The sequence below is a fragment of the Macaca nemestrina genome, chromosome 12, assembly GCF_043159975.1.
Source record: "Macaca nemestrina isolate mMacNem1 chromosome 12, mMacNem.hap1, whole genome shotgun sequence".
Classification (NCBI taxonomy): Eukaryota; Metazoa; Chordata; class Mammalia; order Primates; family Cercopithecidae; genus Macaca; species Macaca nemestrina.
Window position 1 is genome coordinate 101,111,313 of NC_092136.1, and position 19,482 is coordinate 101,130,794.

The 19,482-nt window shown below is 40.1% G+C and overlaps 1 protein-coding gene across 4 annotated transcripts in view; it reads right to left on the reverse strand.

Moving 5' to 3' along the window:
• LOC105466499 (progesterone receptor) overlaps window positions 1-17,342 on the reverse strand; it is a 116,977-nt gene extending 99,635 nt beyond the window's left edge. For all 4 annotated transcript variants that reach the window (XM_071075503.1, XM_011715462.3, XM_011715461.3 and 1 more), the window contains exons 1-2: window positions 14,979-17,342; window positions 13,563-13,714 (exon numbers count right to left, since the gene is read on the reverse strand). In XM_071075503.1, coding sequence (XP_070931604.1) covers window positions 13,563-13,714; window positions 14,979-16,624 — 1,798 coding nt within the window. In that variant the 5' untranslated portion in view covers window positions 16,625-17,342. The remainder of the gene's footprint in view (window positions 1-13,562; window positions 13,715-14,978) is intronic.
• Window positions 17,343-19,482: the final 2,140 nt, after the last annotated feature.

Consider the following 19,482-nt stretch of genomic DNA (forward strand, 5'->3'; position numbering starts at 1 on the left):
GGGCTGGACTTGAGAACTGCAGATCTCTGGTAACAGAAGAAAAATGGTATTATAGTTCAGATGCCACTTCTGTCCATACAGATGGTGGTAGTAATTTCATGAAGTTTTTTTTCCGATAATTAGGAAGCAAAGTTGTTAGCTGAAAGTGAGGACAGGGGAGTGCTGGCAGGCTGAGAAGAGAAGGTGGAAGAGAGCCATCCAGAAACCACAGAGAATGAGGGGACTGTCGGCAGGGCAGATTATGTAATCATAATATTCATTTTCAATTCCACATACCAGTTATGAAAAGTTTCTTTTACCCCCGAAATTCAGCTAGCAAGTATCTACTCTTCCTTATGTCAATCAAGTTTCATTACAAATACTTAGGACAAAGAGACACTAGATAATGAATAAGAGATAATGTAACAAATAGGAGAGAAGGTTCTGTGGGTTCCAATCTCAGCTCTACCATTTTATTTACTATTTATCTGTGCAAGTGATTTAAAATCTTTGTGTTTAATATAACACATTTAGCCAAGTTCCTGACATATGTGTTCAATAATGTCACTATTATTATGAAATGTGTTCAGAACCTAACCACTGAAATTCTGTGGAAGATTTTTTAACAAGTTAGAAAATCTTGTTTCAAAGTGTTTATGCATGTAACTATAAAATTTTGATCTCTTATAATATCTTCACAATACAATCAAATAACAGTGGAATCATCCCCAAAGACTTGTTTTCAAAATGCTATCTACAAACCACAGGTGTCTTTCAAAAGAGTGGATGCCTGTGAAAATCTCCCTATTGCAGGTAACAATCCATAAATCCCTAGGCTGGTAGTGCCTGATAGCAAACTTGGAATTGTTTACTATCTCATGTTTTAATTACCTCCAGCTACCTCCCAAACCTTAAGTAAATTTTTGCTGTTTACATTTTCCTTTATAAAAGGATATGTATTTCAGATTGCAGACCTTTCCTATGATGACAAGTGTCTCAGTAGTATGATACTTAGAAGATATACAGGCCGGGTGTGGTGGCTCACTCCTGTAATCCCAGCACTCTGGAAGGCTGAGGTGGGCAGAACTCCTTTTTTCTATCATGAACATTATCTTTAACTTGAAGGGGGCAGATTATCTGTACCTTCTGCTAAATACCTTTTTTTTTTTTTTTTTTTTTTTTTGAAAGACAGAGTCTCGCTCTGTCTCCCAGGCTGGAGTGCAGTGGCGTGATCTCTGCTCACTGCAAGCTCCATCTCCTGGGTTCACGCCATTCTCTTGCCTCAGCCTCCTGAGTAGCTGGGACTACAGGCACCCGCCACCATACCCAGCTATTTTTTTTTTTTTTTTGTATTTTTAGTAGAGACGGGGTTTCACCATGTTAGCCAGGATGGTCTTGATCTACTGACCTCATGATCTGCCCACCTCGGCCTTCCAGAGTGCTGGGATTACAGGAGTGAGCCACTACGCCCGGCCTATATATATTCTAAGTATCATACTACTGAGACACTTGTCATCATAGGAAAGGTCTGCAATCTGAAATACATATCCTTTTATAAAGGAAAATGTAAACAGCAAAAATTTACTTAAGGTTTGGGAGGTAGCTGGAGGTAATTAAAACATGAGATAGTAAACAATTCCAAGTTTGCTATCAGGCACTACCAGCCTAGGAATTTATGGATTGTTACCTGCAATAGGGAAATTCTCACAGGCATCCACTCTCCTTGAGCCCTTGCTTCCTACTCAGTTGCTAGGCCCTTTCTATTTCCTACTCCTTGCCCCAGCTGCTAGCCTACAATTCCCTAATTTCTATTAAAATAGTACATAGAGAGGTTCGGTTCTTCATACTTTCATCCCCCTCCCCCCAATCCAAAGTGGCCTCTTGATGGGCCTTTGCACAAAGAAACACTCATTGAAGTGCTCTGTTTCACAAAAGATAAATCATTGTGGTCTCCACTGTTAATTACAAAAAAGCTGTCACAAACTTTGAAATTACAATAATTTTTAAAATTTAGTATTTTTCATCTAATGCTTAGTCAGGATTCAGACTTTCCCCTTCCATACACCAGCATTTAAACACCAAGGTTAGCTCTCCCTGTCCTATTCTTCCACAATTATCAGCTCACACCTCTCAATGATATTACCAGACTGCATTTCAATAATGTGTTTTCATGCCTTTCTCCTAAGTTATGAATTTGGCTTATCCATTTTTGAGTCTCAATATTTAACAGAAATCCAGGCACAAAAAGGCATTATTTTTGGTATGAGTTAATAAATAAGCAGATGGCTAAATGAAGTGACAAACCAGAACATCTCAATTCTCAGAAGTTATTTTGCACACAAAAAATTACATTATTTCAATATCCTGCTGAGGATATTACGTAGAATAAAATACAAACAATTTGAAATTAAACTACTTCTCAGAATCCGTGTTATCAGTTCCCTAGCTGTTCTCTCTGACTTCAAGCTCTCTAATCTCTGTTCAAATACATTCTGCATGGTGCTTTGAGGATAATCCTCCCTAAATACTACTTTCAACATCACTCTTTTACTGAGTAAAATGATCATGTACTTCCTATTTCTGAAGGTGACTTCCCCCATCCCCACAATTCTCTTGTGTCGTTTTCATTACCATTCTCAATTGGTTCCGGTCTACCCATTGAACCCATTCCTCTCTCCACAACCCTGGCTCAGGTCCTTAGCGCACCATCCCCAGACAGTTTTCCTTGTCCCTTAACTTTCTGACGTTAATCTTTCCAACATACTGCTGACATACTAATTTTCCTAAATATTAAAATAGGCCACTAGACTGCCCAAAAATATTTAGGGGCTTCTCACTCTTTACTCAATTAACTGTAAACACTCCATTGTGTCATTCCACATTTTTTTCGACCTTCTATTTTATAATAATCTTCACCATTCCTTTAAAGCAGTGGTAAGCTAACTTTTTTGGAGGTGGGGGAAAGGGGTCACTGATCTCTTTCAAAAGCTCATGAAATGGATTATCTAGAAAAAACAAATAAATTATATATTATCATAAGGGATTCTGATCATGTTCCCTGCTTTAGCCAAATTGTCCTTCTGCTCAGTCTGTAGCTTTTGTTTATAAAAGCCATTACAATTATCACTATCAAAAATTTCATGCATTCTCAGCAGCCCATCTAGCATGCTCCCCTTTCCATAAAAACATATTTTGGTCTCTCTAGTTAAATATGATCTTTTTCCCCTTGAAATCAAAAACACATTTGGTTTATATATTACCTATATTGTACTTGCATATGGGATAAACTCCATGATTGAACGAAAACTATATGAAGTTAGATAATATGGCTTATTTATCTTTTATAGCTCCCTGCAGGACCCAGCATGGTAGTAAGAATTTATTAAAAATGATAAGAATAGTCTGGACGCTGTTGCTCACGCCTGTAATCCCAGCACTTTGGGACGCTGAGGTGGGAGGATCGCTTCAGGTCAGGAGTTCAAGAGCAACCTGGCCAACATGGTGAAACCCCGTCTCTACTAAAAATACAAAAATTAGTGTGCGTGGTGGTATATGCCTATAATCCCAGCTACTTGGGAGGCTGAGGCAGGAGAATCATTTGAATCCAGGAGGCAGTGCAGTGAGCTGAGATTGTGCCACTGCACTGCAGCCTGGGCAACAGAGTGGGAATCTGTCTCAAAAAAAAAAATATATATATATATATATATAAGAATAAATGATAAGAATTGTCTATAAAAATGTTCAGGGCTGGTACACAGTAAAAAGCCAGCAGGCACCACTAGCAATCTAGTCTAGAAATCATTTCTGAATACATGTCCAAAATCTCTTAGCTGAAATGTATTGGGCCAGATGTGTTTCAAAATTCACAACTGTTTGTATTTTAGAAAGATGAAATAGAGCAACACTTAATAAAACATTATATTTATGCAGCAAAATGTATGAATATTTACAGAGACTACAAGATATCCTCATGTGATTTCAGATCAGATTTTGCAGCCAAACAAATTCACGTCAGGTTAGGTACTGTTGACAAGTGACTACAACAAAATTTTTGTTTGCAGTGCTTTTTGAATATTGAGATTGTGTGTGAGGAATTGTGGGCCTGTGTCCATTCTTGGCTCCATCTAGTCAGGAAGTATTCCTTAATTCATGACATAGAGTAACCTCAAGCTTTTGCTTCAACATTCTTCAAGTTTCATTCTTTGTTAGTCTCTTTCAACATTCTAGGGTACCTGAAAGTGAAAAGTGGTGCATACGGTCACGAGACAGCATTAGGGCAGGAGAGGCTAGCTGAGACTAGGTGGGGCCAGTGTGGAGGAAAGTCAGGCACCAAGTTAATCTGTAATCGCAGCCCCTTCAGTAAATACTTGCTTAAAGAATGAAGCTGGGTGCGGTGGCTCATGTCTATAATCCCAACACTTTGGGAGGCCCAGGTGGGCGGATCACCTGAGGTCTGGAGTTCGAGACCAGCCTGGCCAACATGGTGAAACCCCATCTCTACTAAAATTAAAAAAAATTAGCTGGGTGTGGTGGTGGGTGCCTGTAATCCCAGCTACTCGGGAGGCTGAGGCAGAAGAATCACTTGAACCAGGGAGGCACAGGTTGCAGTGAGCTGAGATCAAACCACTGCACTCCAGTCTGGGCAACAGAGCTAGATTCCATCTCAAAAAACAAAAAATAACAACAAAAATAAAATAAAACAAAACAATGTCTCAGAAATTGGAAGTCTCTCATTGTCCTGACAGTAAGCAGTTATTTTCTTTAGATAGCTCTCTATGGCTAGTAAGATCAAATGGGTACAATTTTTACCCAGAATGATATTGTTCCTTGCTTTTTCATAAAATCAAATATTTTAGAGCTTTTTCACATCTGTGATATAGATGTGAAACATTAAATGTGAATATTTAGACAGCTAATTCACTCTTCATTGCAAGGGTATACTACAATTTGCTAATCTCTTTTTAACAGACATTTGGAATGTGTTCAGTTTCTCAGTATTACAAATAATGTAATACTGCAATAAACATCCATCTAAAGGTATTCTAGAGTTCTGTAAGGGTGAGTTTCTAGAAGTAGAATTGCTGGGCCAAAGTAATGCGTATTTTAATTGACAATACCAAACTATCTTCAGATTCTCCAATGGTCATTGTTATTCATTATTATTCCAGCAATTGAATTGCTGAAATTCCCATTATTATTTTAATCAGTAGTGCTTATTAGTGAGTTGAGCCTTTTTCATACTACTATGGGCTGTATTTTGTGAACTGTCTCCCTATTTTTTGTTCATTTTTCTTCCTGTTGTCTTTTTCTTGATTTGGAAAAATATTTTGTATATAGGTAATAATTTCCTTTTGACTTACATACACGTTAGTTTCCTAATTTGTTGTTGTCTTTTGACTTCATGAATTTTTGAGATTATATAGCAAATTGAGCAAATTTGTTTTTGAATTCTGGATTTTATATCAAATTTAGAAAGTTTTTCCATCCCAAGATTATAAATACATACCTCCATCATCTTTCCATACTTTCAGGTTTCCTTTCTTTAAATTAAAACAATTAAGTTGTTGACCCACATGAAATTTTTCTTGTGTATAATAAGCCAGGAGTCACAATATTATTATATTAAAAAAACTATCAAAAAATAAATGTTTCTTAATTACCGTCTCTATTTTTAAAGGCTTTGAATAAATCTTTCTAGCTCAACAAACTACCTTTTCTAACTACTGAAGACAAATCTCTGCCGGTACTACTATTATTTGGGGTAAGTTAATTAACTTCCGAGTCTTTGCTTACATATGAAGTGGAAATGGTAAATTCTACTTTTTAGGATTGTTGTGAAGAATAGAAATATTAAATATAAAGCATTTAGCATGGTTTCTATTACATATAGGCAATCAGTAATGACAACTCTTGGTACCTTCCTCTCTAGTTCACTTATAGCACCCTAAGTCTGCAACACACAATTTAATCAAACACTAAATTGCAGTGTTGTCTGTTAATCACTCACTTCCACACACACATTGCAGGCTCCTTGAAATCAAAGACTGTATCTTTTGCTGCAAAGGAATATCCAGTGAAAGTTAAGAACATTGGCTCCAGGAGGGGAGTTCTGCTCTACTGTTGACGAACTGAACGAACCTCATCTGTAAAATGAGGAAAATAGAACCTGTCTCATAGGAATGTTGCAAGGGTTAAATGAGTTAGTACACAAAAAGACATTAGAAGAGTACCTGAGTTTAGTAAACACTCAATAAATAACCATTGCTTTTACCCTTTAATTTTTATATTTCCTACAAATGCTACAGCATTGTTTTGAGCTCACAGTTCATACTCACGACATGTGTATTGAATCTCATAAATCAATCACTTGGTCATAGGAGAGTAAATAGCATGAAAAGTATTTGCATTTTTTTCTAAAGAAATAATGATTACTAGTAAATACTATGCTTTAAGAAAAAAGTTATGATTCCTTAAAATGTCATCTAAAGTACATAACACAAAATGCTGTAGTAGCAGTTAAAAACAAAGCCCAAAACCTGTTAGTTTTTAAAAATTGAGCATTAAAATTTACTTGTTTTGTAGGAGTTAAAATTAAAAGGAAAACACAATAGGCTATTTACATATCACTTATTAGAAAGCATAACATCTCATCAGAGGAGAAAAAAATGTCTTGATGATAAGCTATACGAAGTATGCATTATATAGTTAATTATATGAGGGCTGTCTAGCCACAGGAAGGATATTGTGTTCATCAGCCCATCCTCAAATTAGGTAGATAGGGAAGATATATAGAGTATGTGACTTTCTGATGTTCTTAAATGACAATGAAGTTTAAAAGCCAAGGTGTAAACCAGCAGTCCTCAACCTTTTTGGTACCAGGGACCAGTTTTGTGGAAGACAATTTTTTCATGGATGGTGTGGGATGGTTTCTCAATGAAACTGTTCTACCACAGATCATCAGGTATTAGATTCTCATAAGAAGTGTGCAACCTAGATCCCCAGCATGCACAATTCACAATAGGGTTCTCACTCTTATGAGAATCTAAGGCTGCTGCTGATGTGACAGGTGGTAGAGCTCAGTCTGTAATTCTCACTTGCCCACTGCTCACCTCCTGTGTGGCCCACTCCCTAACTGGCCATGGACCCGTATTGGACCATGGACTGGCTGTGCTATCAGTCCACATCCTAGTGGTTGGAAATCCCTTGTGTAAATGATTAGTGTGCCTATTTTTGAGTGTCTGTCTTAAGTATCAGTTATTTCAATCAATCCTTTAAAGAAGTGACTGATAAAAGATTCCCTGGAGTTACTTTTTTTTTTTGCTGACAAAAGCAAAAGCTCTATAACTCAGATGTGATCTTCAGCTGGTAATGTGGATATTCTGTTAGAATAGTGAATAGTTGGACTTTAAATCTTGATCACAAATGGTCATCCTATCTTTGCACAAATGCCAAAAAGATACCAGCAAATAGAGCCAAAAAAGTCTTAGGAGTCACTCGAATAATTCAACACTTGACTGAGATCTAAGGGTTTCCTGTTATAAAGGAGTGTTTTTTTTTTTTTTTTTTTTTTTAAAAAGGTTGGCTGAGAATCCTTTGTCCCAATAAAAATCTCAAGTGGAAATATAAACCAAATAAAGAAGTACAGAGCTGTTCTAAGCAGAAGAAGGAACTTGACTAAGGAGCACAATTTGAAAACCAGTCTCCTATAAGAGACCATGTATTTATCTGAAAAAGCATAAAATAATTAATATTTGCTCAAATACAGAATAGTCCAGGGAAACAGCACAGAAGTTAGAGTCAGACCTCCTGAATAGTAGAAACCTCTCTTTATACCCATCTGTAAAATATAGATACCAACAGAACCTCCATCTCACAGGACTCTTACAAGGATTAATTGAGCTAATCCAGTGAAGCAGTTAAAACAGTGCCTGGGTTATAGTCAAGGCTAGTTAAGTGACTATTAAATGAATAAGCCTCTTGCACAACATCAAGATATGATAGTAGACTAAACTGCCATCCTTCTCCATGTGTCTAACTGAATACTACGGTGTGTCAGCCACGGCTCTGGCATAACTTATATCAAGGTATTCTCATGTTCACTAGTTGTACCACGGGTTTGTATTGTTTTCTTCTTCTTGGTTTTGTGCATGTCAAAGACAGGGTCTGTATACATTTTCATCTTCAGTCCCAGCACAAGCAACTTTTAAATGTATCGATACATGTATCTGAAGTGAATAAATTAGTGAATCAAATCATCTTAGCAGCAGGTAGAAAGCTGTCATCTAGTTCATCCAGAACTGTATCAAAATACTTCAATATATTCTGGAAAGAGAAGACATGTACCAAAGGAGAAAAGTACAAAAAGGGTTTACTCAAGTAATAGTGTAGTAATTCTTAAATATAACGATTTTCATATTATGAAGTATTAAGTGGTGGTTAAAAAACACAGGTTAGAACTACATATATGAACAATAGAGCTTCAAGTCATTTTTGTATCAAAATAACATGAATGATGCATAAATTATGATATATAACATTTATATATTAACACACCCCAAAGAACATATTCCACACACACACACACACGTGAAAAACTGAGGTAGATGGTAGGCAAGGGAACAGATTAGAGGTATTGATCAAAGAGGACTTAAGCCTTATTGGTAACATTTTCATTGTTTAAAGGAGACAGACTGTTGTGTTACTTGAGTAATGAAAGTACAATGATTCAGTGGCCAGAACAGGAGCAGTTACTAGCACTAGCATGCATGGCTAATACTACTGCTTCTCCTCTGGCTCTAGTAGTGGTATTAAGGTACACGTTAAAAGAGTATTAATAATTTGGGAGATCTAAATAACCACATATGAACAGATGACACCAAATGCTATCTTTCTGACCATTTCTTTTTCAGTACAGTAGAGGCTTATTTCAATGAACCATAATGTAAAATGGTGTGTAAAACCAGTCTATCATTATCCATGCTAAATATTAAACTGAGAGACCTCAGCTTGAAAAGAAATTGGATATAGAGTTTTGAAATAAAGTCTAGTGAATTACTACATATTTATTTTTAGGGTAATGTGAAAGCTATTATAGAGTAAACTCTATTGGAGAGTAATTGAATTTAAGTAAGATTATTGGCAAAATACCTTCTCAGAGTCCAAATATTATTCAAATAGATTACAGTGGAAGAGATTGCTGGATAATCTGTGCACTACAAAAGATGGAGAAAGCATTACAGATCTCTAAATATAGAACAAATAAATCACAGAAGTTGCTAATGAAAAATTGGATGTTCAATATTTCTCTTTCTGATGCTGTATCAAGGAGAACTATGCTACCAAACCAGTTTTCATTACTATCCTATGACACCAAGTATACTCAACTTTTGAAAGAAACACTTTATTCATAAAAATATTTCATTTCTGTCTAGTTTCCTCTGTAGTCTATTTATTGTGATGTCTAGGTCTGAAAAACTTTCCCCATTATCTGACAGAGGGGTCAATTCTCTAGTTGTCCAAACATTGCATAAACAAATCACTTACCACACGTGCAATTAGTCATGTGTACACAAATCCGTAAGATTTCTCTCTCCACCACTACACTATAAACTTTAGTCAATAGCCAGCAAGGTCTCTCTTGTTTTACTGCGGTTTCACCAGCACCTACCATAGTACCTGGCACATGGCAGGTACTCAATACATACATGAACTAATGTAATTAAGGTAATTACTTCATGAACAATTAATATATGAATAAAAGAATAAGGATAATATTGCAATACAATTGAAAATCCATCAATACCTACTTAGCTTAGTGTCTTCTATGTAATACATTTCAACTGTATTATAGCATGTGTTTTATCATATCACATCAAACGTATTCACAACAAATGCAGTCACTGAGTAAAGCATCCAAAGAATAAAAGTGTGGCATTATCAGTTATGATGACTGGATCATGTAGCTGTTATTTACTGGATGCCTAGTATATTCCTAGCACTGGGCTGGTTACTGTGTACTGGCAAAGATAAGCCATTGAGAAACTGTCCTTTCCTTCATCACACCAGGTTAGTAGTCTGCATTTGCAGGACTGGCAGGTCATTATTACTTCCTCTCCTTAGAAGGCATTAAGTCAATTCCTGACCATTTCCTGGTTCACTCCAAACCTATAAGTCTTGGTAAAGGAATGCAATGGTCTATCCAACCAACTGGTTTTTGACCAATACTATATTTTAAACAGTTCAGTTAGCTTAAAAGAAATCATCTTTCCCAACTCCTTTCTCCCATTTCCTGAGTGGTATCTTATTTCTTTATCTCTTCTCTCTTCTGTCTCATATCAAGGGAAACCCAGTCATCCAGAATGACTTTATAGGCTCTATCACCTCCCACCCCTAACATGGGAAGGAGGTGAAGAAACTGTTGGCTCTTGCTTATGTCTTCTTATTGCTGCCTTAAACGTGAAGTTAATATGATCCATCGTTTTATACCACACACTTCTCATTACCCCTGCTCTTGCATTCTCCTTTAGGATTCACTTTTACCTTCCTAGGTGTTTCATCACTTGGCTCACATCTTTTCTTCGAACCCTCTATTGTTTTTTGTTTGACTGCATTTCCTATTATGAGAAAGGAAGCATAGTGGTGGAGGGCAGGGATTCTGGATTCATAACACCTGGATTTGAATCCTGACTTTACCATTTCCTAAGTGTATTAAGACAGCTTAACATCTACAGACCTTAGTTTCTTCATTTGTAAAGTGGCAGTAATAATAATAATATCAACATTATAACAATTAGATAAGACCTGCAAAGCACTGAAATAGTCACTGGCACAGAGAAAGCACTTTATAATGCCATCATTTTCATTATCATCTTGGCAACATTAGTATCCATATTGTTGCCTGTTGACTTGAAACTTCTGGCCATATTGGCAACCACACATAGCACCACCGTGAACCAGCTCATCACGCAGCATTGCTTTGTTGAAGATTTTGAACCTGGTATAAGTCCTTCTACTTATCTTTCTCATTCCTGAAAACTCCTGGAACCTTCTCTTTATTCTCTTGCCTTAAATTTCCAATTCTCCAAATTCACCCAAACACTAGCAACCTAGTTTCCCAACCTTTAACTCTCTCAATTTCCTAATGTGAACATTCAACGCTTAGTCAGCGTAATCTTAATTTCTTCACTCTTCTTTGACTATATACACTTAAAGTTCTCCTCGATGCCTAGAGATCTTATCTGTCCTTTACTAATCAAATGTTCATATCTTCCATGAAGCCTTCTTCATCATTCAAGAATATACATATTCCAGCCCATGACCACCTCGCTCTGTCCAAATACAAAAACTCACAAACCACAAAGATCTCATATACATTACACAATTGCTTACTTGGGCATTTACTGAGAATCTTTATTTAGATGTTTTATGTGCATATGTTATTTCCCTAACTGTATTACCTTGAAAGTAGAAATGCCAGTGGAAACTAATAATATGTCAGGCCTTTTACATACTTTACAAGCATCAGTTCATTTAATCTTTATAGCAACCCTAAGAAATAGCCACTGTTATCCTCATTTTATCTCAAGGCAGAGAAAAGTGAAGTCAGGGACAAAGGATATCTCTAGCATAAATTGCTGAATGAAGGAATTTACTAATATAGTTCACAATCTTGTTCTAGTTTCATGAATGATTTATCTGCATCAAATCTTAAGTAATTCTTTGTAATTATTGCTAAATAAAGGTGCTTCACTTCTACTACTCAAGACTATAGGACCACGCCAACAGCCAGAGTCCAACAAATGCTTTCTAAGATTACATTTGGAAAGACTTCCTCACAGTTTTGGATGCTATTCTAACAAAATGATGAGAAAGCATTCGTATTTGAGTTAGGGTGCTCTTTGCTCTACATATGCACTTTATGAAATAACCTCTGTGAATCAAACAGTTTATATATCTACTTTTGCATATCGTCTCTGATTTACAAGAACTGCAATTTAAAAATATTTAACCTATGTTTACTAACAATCAGCTACTAACTAGTTTTGTGACCTTCAGAAACTCATATTTATGTCTTTGAGATTTGCTTATCTTTAAAAAGAAGGAGCTGGGGTAGGAAAAATTGGTCTTCAGGGGATTCTAAGGGAGTCATTCACTTATAAAATTATACTATCCTTAGGAGACTTTAGAGGAAATCACATTAATGTAGAAGGGAATGCTTAAGAAACCAGAATCGAAGTCAGATAAAAATGGTAACTCCAATTACCCATTGGAAAACTGACTTTTTCACACAAAGAACTTCCATCTGTAACTGTAAATAAATTATGTCAATGGGTAAGAGCCACTCTCAGTTGCCCTATTTTCTCAAGTACCACTTTTAACACTGCCTCAATTAGTTTAAAAGGCAATCAAACCCCCTGAAGCTGAATATGTTCAACATCAGTAAAATACATTCATCTTTTGTAAACAAACAAAAAAAAATCATGTTCTAAAAATATACAAAACAAACATTTGTTATGAAGAACTCCTTTGAAAGCTCCCTTAAAGTGAAATTTCCCATTCCCTGCTTTTCTGCTTGTAAGCAGAGCGATTTTCAAACAAACAAACAAATAACCTCAGAACAGGAGACAAAAAGCCAACATTCAGATCTTTGGTTCCTTGTCTAGGTGTGATCTCAGCACTCCAGAGGGAACCCTAAGCTCCATTTTACATACTTATACAACACATTTATTGCTAGTATTAAAATGTGAACTCTTTCAATGTATTTTTATCTTCAACTGTAAGGATGTTTGGCTGCTTAGAGTTCAGGTAGAAATAAATTAAAAAATATTTACTTTGAAAAAGTCTGAAACACACTATGCAAGTAAAGCTGAAATCATTAAGCATGTAAGTTCAATGAGTTTAAAAACATGAAATTTTTACTTAAAGCAAAATACTTCTTTAGAGATTGTGTTACTGTGATGGCCAGATTTTTTGTTTTAAACTGTTTAATGCTGTCCTTATACACTTACAAAAATATACTGAACAAAAAGAGAATTTAAAAATTTGTTTAGCATTAGTATTTTGTAAATATTACATAAATATTCATGTAGTCAAAAGACAGTATCATGTAGAAAACTAACTGCATCATATATATGTTGTGATATATGTTCGTGTATGTATAGGCAAATATGTATACGCATACAGGTACATATGTGTCAACTACCATTTTTCTTTTAATCAAAATTTTAAAGTACTGCGTACATATATAGCTACATAATAGATATATAAAAGTACTATTAGAACGAAGCTGTTTCCTGAAAGCTAAGCAGTTAAGGAACAATAGAAGCACTTTCCTCAAGATTTTTAAGACTTATGTCTAATACTGAAAGTGTAGTCAAAGAGTATGCTATTATAATACCCAACCACATTCAATCTTGAGTATCATAAATAAAAACATATTGTTTAAATGTCATCATATATTTTAAATTATATGGAAATATCACCATTTCTTAGAAGAAACAAGGAATAATTGAAATCTATACAATAACAGATGATCTCCATTTACAATTAAAGCAATAATAAAGGATCAGGGGAAAGGAGCCTACCTTCCATTGCCCTTTTAAAGAAGACCTTACAGCTCCCACAGGTAAGGACACCATAATGACAGCCTGATGCTTCATCCCCACAGATTAAACAAATCTTCTGAGGTAATGACTCGAAGCTGTATTGTGGGCTCTGGCTGGCTTCTGAATCCGGCCTTGAAATGCAAAACAAAGTACTCCATTTATTTTTAAGTGCACCACTATCTAATACTAAAGGTTTCTTAAACCAGAATTGACATGGTGAAAGGAGATTTTAAAAACAGAACTGTATATATACACTTGAAAGGCATGCAAACTAAACTTGGAAATAGACTACCTGTAACTGGATTCAATATCAGCCATTCATCAGTAGCACCAATATAAAAGAACAATTATTACTGTATAATATTATGTTCTGGAAAGCTAAAGTCAGTTAAAAATAAATCTTTCCACAAAACTCTTTATATAGAAACGATTTAGTCTTTGACAAATGAAATGTTATGTCCTTCCTGTGTGTATGCTGGGTCAAAACAAATATGATTTGGCTTTAAAAGTTCGATGGTACTTTGCAATGTTTTGGTTTTGAGTTTCTAAAACACAACCCTGTAATCATTGCTTACTTAAACAAGTATATGTTTGTCATTTTAAAGTATTGTCCAATACACTGACACTGTTTTGCCTATTCACAACATAAGATTCCAAACAGAGCATTCTTTTTTTTACATTCCATTACTTCAGTATGCAAATTAGTGTTTTTTAAACCTGCATGAAAAAAAAAAAGTTGTAGTGAATCGCAAGCAATAATTAGAAAACGGTGCAATGCAGTGATAGGTGTTTAAATCCACAGTTTAAACATCTCCCACGTGAACTTAACTTTAATCTTGAGATTCTTAAGAAAAGCCATTAAAGTGTTCAAATCCCTAAGATGGTGCAGCTTTCGGTTCTGGCCGGCCACCTCTCAAGTCCCACCCCTCCCGGGGCAACGGTGCCTTAACTCCTCTCCAAGACAGGCACTCCTGGTAAACGTCCTTCTTCTAAGCAAGAAGCATTTCATAAAGCCCCCAACTCGCCGCGCACTTTCTGCCCGGCTGGGCTACAGCGGACCTAGTGTGACGCTGCACGTTTTAAATCAGGGTTGGTTCTGCTTCGGAATCTGGAAGATTCGGAAAGTTTAAAAAAACAAAAAACAAAAAAATAGCTTTCAGGCAGGCACGACCCCAAAATAGTATATTCTGCGCCCACCTTCGTGTCCCCAAGAGTGAGGAGAGGAGGGAAGAAGAAGGGAGGCAACTGCCCCTGTGCTGTGTCCCGCTGCCCACCCCCTCCGGCCGCCCGGGGGAGCGCAGCGGTGCGCCGGGGCTGGGGCTGAGGGTTGGCGGCTGCCGCCAGCGGAACCGCTACTCCCGGACGCGCTGGGCGCGCCCCGCCCCGGGCCCTCACCTCAGGTAGTTGAGATAGGGCGGGTAGACCTGCTGCAGGCCCTCCTTGAGCACGGCGGCCTGGTAGCCGAGCTGCGGGAGCCCGTTGAGGCCGAGTGCAGGGTAGAGCGCGGGGGCCGCCCCGGCGGTGGCGGCAGAGGCGGAGGTGGAGGGCAGGCCATCCCGCGGGAGCAGGCAGCCGCCCGCGCCCGGCGCCTTGCAGGGCGGCGGCGCGAACGGGCCCTGCTGGGGCGGCGCGCCCTCCGCTTTGTACAGGATGCACTCCAGGGTCGACCCCGAGGAGGACGCGGATGACACTGAGGCACCTGCTGGTGCGGCCGTCACTGCCGCTTCCCCGGGTCTGGATGGGGGCGCTCGCGGCGGCAGCGGGGGCGGTGGCCCCAGCGGGAAATCCGGAAAGGCGGCGGGGTTGGCACCGGCCACCAGGTAGGAACGCGGGGAGCGCGCGGAGACCTCCGCGCCTTCCTCCTCCTCCTTGATCTTTAGAGCGGGCGGCTGGAAGTCGCCATAGAGAGGGTACGCGTCGTCCTTGGGATCGGCGTCGGGCGGGTACGCGCAGTCGGGGAAGTCGCCGACAGCGACCGGAGTGGATGAGGCAGAGGGTGAACTCCGCGGCTGGGCAAAGGCGCTAGCGGCCCCGGCGCCACCGTCGTAGCTCTCCTCTTCCAGCAGCTGCCGAGTGCGGGCTGCCAAAAAGGCGTGATTGAGAGGCAGGATGGGCACGTGGGTGAAATCCATCGTCGTGGTGGCCAGCGGGGAGCGCCCGGGCGCCATGGGCGCGTCCTGCTCCACCAGGGCGACCCTGGGCGCTGAGAAGCGGGAATCTTCCTTGGGAACCAGAGCGACGCCTCCTGCGACCGCCCCCGGCGGGACAGCCGCGGCTCCTCCTCCAGCCGCCGCGCCACCCGGAGCCCGAGGTTTGCCCTTCAGAAGCGGACCCGCAGAGTCCTCGGACTCGGAGCCATCCTCCTCCTCAACCTCCACCGCAGTGGGCAGCGGAGACGGCTTCACTGGGGCCCCGGACCAATGAGGGCTCCCAGAGGCCGGGAGCAGCAGCTGCCGGGATGGTGACAGGCCCCGGGGCAGCACCTTATGGGCAGCTGCCGTCCCGGAGCTGTCTCCAGCCTTGCCCCCGGACCGGCTCATGAGCGGAGACAACACCCTCTGGGTGGCAGGGGTGGCAGGGGCAGCCGGTGGATCTTCAGGAAGTTCGGGGCCAAACAGGCACCAAGAGCTGGTGACCTCGCAGGCGGGAGGGCTGGGTTGGCTCTGCCCGGGACCTGAGGGCGCCAACAGAGTGTCCAAGACACTGTCCAGCAGTCCGCTGTCCTTTTCTGGGGGTCTAGAACTGCTGCCTCCAGTACCCCTTGTAGCTTCAGCTCTGGAATATGCGCCCTCCACGTCCGACAGCGACTGTTGGTCCTGCGTCTTTTCGTCTAGGGGGTCCTGTCCCTGGCAGGGCCGAGGGAAGAGTAGCCCGTCCAGGGAGATAGGTATGGCCGAAACTTCAGGCAAGGTGTCCGAGGTCTGGCTCCCTTGGAACGGGCCTGCGGCTGGGCGACACAGCAGTGGAGATCCGACCTCGGGGGAGGGCGGGCCGCCCGCCACGTGGGGAGCCCGGGGACTCTTTGCCTTCAGCTCAGTCATGACGACCTGGACTCTCCTTTTCTCCTCCCCCGTCTCCAGGGAGGAGGGAAAAGGGAAGGAGGAGGGGGTTTCGGGAATATAGGGGCAGAGGGAGGAGAAAGTGGGTGTTGATTGTGGCTGGACCGGAGGGATCTCCACCTCCTGGGTCGGGGGTGGGGGGGCGCGGGAGGGCGGCGCTGGTCAGCTCCTGCCCTTGGCCTCCATCCTGTTGTCAGGGGAACGGTGGCTGTCGTTTGTCCCAGAGAGCGGCAAGTGGGGAGCGCAAGAAAAAGTAGTTATTGTAGGGATCTGGTCTCCTAACTCGGAGAGTTCTGCAAGAGAGTTCTCTGACTTCTATCCGAGGACTGGAGACGCAGAGTACTCACAAGTCCGGCACTTGAGTGACTGCGGCTGCGACGGCAATTCAGGGACACGCGACTCCTTTATCTCCCGACTTTTTCTCTGGCATCAAACTCGTGCATGCTGTGAAGCTCTCAATCCCTCGCTGAGTTCCACTGCCCCTCTCACTAAAACCCTGGGGCTAGTCGGACCTCTCAGTACAGCCCATTCCCAGGAAGGGTCGTGCCTCTGCTGGCTCCCTACCTCGGGCGACAGTCATCCCCGAAGATCTCAGTTCCCAGCAGTGCGGGAGCACTAGCCGCCTCGGGTTGTAGATTTCACTCAAATGACAAGTGAAGCTAGTTCGCATTGAGAATGCCACCCACACGCGCAAATACAACAAGGCTTACCCCGATTAGTGACAGCTGTGGACTGGCCAGACAGCTTTCTAACAACGCCTCCTCCTCTAGGGAGGCCCCGCCCAAAGCCCCTCCCTACCCCAATTAGGGGTAGGATCTGAAACTCTGGAATTGGCATTTCCACCCGTTATTCTGAATGCTACTCTCAATAGCAGGTTCTTTGGGATGGAACCTCATAAGCATATTCCATTTTGTTTTGCAAATTAAGAATTATGCCCTATCTAATTGGAAAAACGAATAGATTCTATCAGAAGTAGAATTTTTGTCACCATTTTAAGATTTCAGTTTTGTAAAGATTTAACACAGGAAGACATTTGACTACATTATCTTTTAACATAATAAATGTATCAAAGATGATTCTAAATACTTTAAGAGATTTTCTCCCTTATGCATTCCATAAAAGTGAATGCTTTCAAGTTTCTCCTGCTGCAACCAACATGTCTTGCTCCTCTTGAGTAATCCTCAGCGTGACAAAGAAATTTGGGAGTGGGAGATGGTCACACCTGTGCACCTATGATGGAAGTTTGGATGTTGTGTGCCATACTTTGATTTGTCCTAAAGAATGTGTTCCAATTTTTAGTAAATAGCACTTTAAGGAAAGTTTCCTTTAGCTCCAGCTTATACCCTGTGCTACATGATACGATCCTCAGTAGAGATGTTGAACGGTACTTTTTTTCCCTAAATATTCTTAGTTTGAAAAGTAATTATCTTTGAACTCATAAAAATGAATCCCCTCTAAATTCATGAAGTCAGCAGAGAAAGGGAAGAGTATTGCAATATATATTTTAGATAAACAGGCATAAACTATATTTGACCCAAGACCATTGGGTATTTTAACATCATCTTAAATATACCTTGTTCAAAACAGAGTGAATGATTTGCAAATTTTCTTATAGGGCCTCAAGGTCTAGCTATGCTAATGACTCATAGTTTATCTCAACCGTGTATAGAAAATACAGAAGACTCTAGGAGGTGGGGGAGCCACTAGAGGTGAGAAGCCTGGACCCCTCGATCATCTGGGGAGGGGCTACATGAGTGAGAAACAAACCTTTATCATGTTAGATCACTAGGATTTGGAGTTGATTGTTCTAGCAAGTGGTTTACTCTGATTAATTTTAGATATGTGGGAGTTAGGCAGACAAAGGAAAGGTAAAGAGAATTCCAGGAAGCAGGTATAGTATGTTCACAGGGCATCTGCAAGGGGACCATTTTGAATAAAGCAGGAGCAAGTGTGGGCACAGAAGTATATGAGACTAGAGAAGTAAACTAATTTATTAATATCATTATTGTTGTTTTCAGGCTTTCTCTTTCCAGCCTATCTTAAAACAGTTACTGTGCTTTATTGAGGTGTAATTCCAATATCATATGACTCACTCAAAGTATCAATCATTGATTTTTCATGTACTCAGAGTTGTGCAACCATCACCCACTATTAATTTTGTAACATTAGTATAACTCTAAAATCTCAATATGCACTAGCAGTTACTCCACATTTCTGCCTAAATCTCCCAGCTGCCACTAATATGCTTTTTGTACTTGTGATTTGGCTATTTTGGATGAAAGTTCATCCATGTTCCACATGAATCAGTACTTCTTCACTCTTTTTATTGACAAATAATATTTCATTGTATGGATAAACCACATTTTATTTATCCATCTCCATCAATTGTTGGACATTTGGGTTGTTTACACCTTTTGGCTACCATGAAAAATCCTGCTAATGAATATTCATGTGCAAGTTTTTATGCAGCATGTATTTTCCTTTCTCCAGGTATATACGTAGGTGTGCAATTCCTGGGTCATATGGTAACTCTAGGTTTAGTCTTTGGAGGAACTGCCAGACTATGGTTCAAATGATTGTACACCTTACATTTCCACCAGCAGTGTATAAGGGTCCTAGTTTCTTCACATCTTTGACAACACTTCTTATCTGTCTTTTTTGTTATAGCCCTCCAAGTGTAGGAAATGGTATCTCACTGATTTATTTATATTTTCCTGATGGCTAATGCCACACAATGTATAGAATTTGTAAAATCAGGACAGCATTGCCAGGTAGTCTTCTAATCCCTTTACCTGTGTTAACTGTAATCCTTTAGCAGTCTCACAAAATAGGTACTGTTA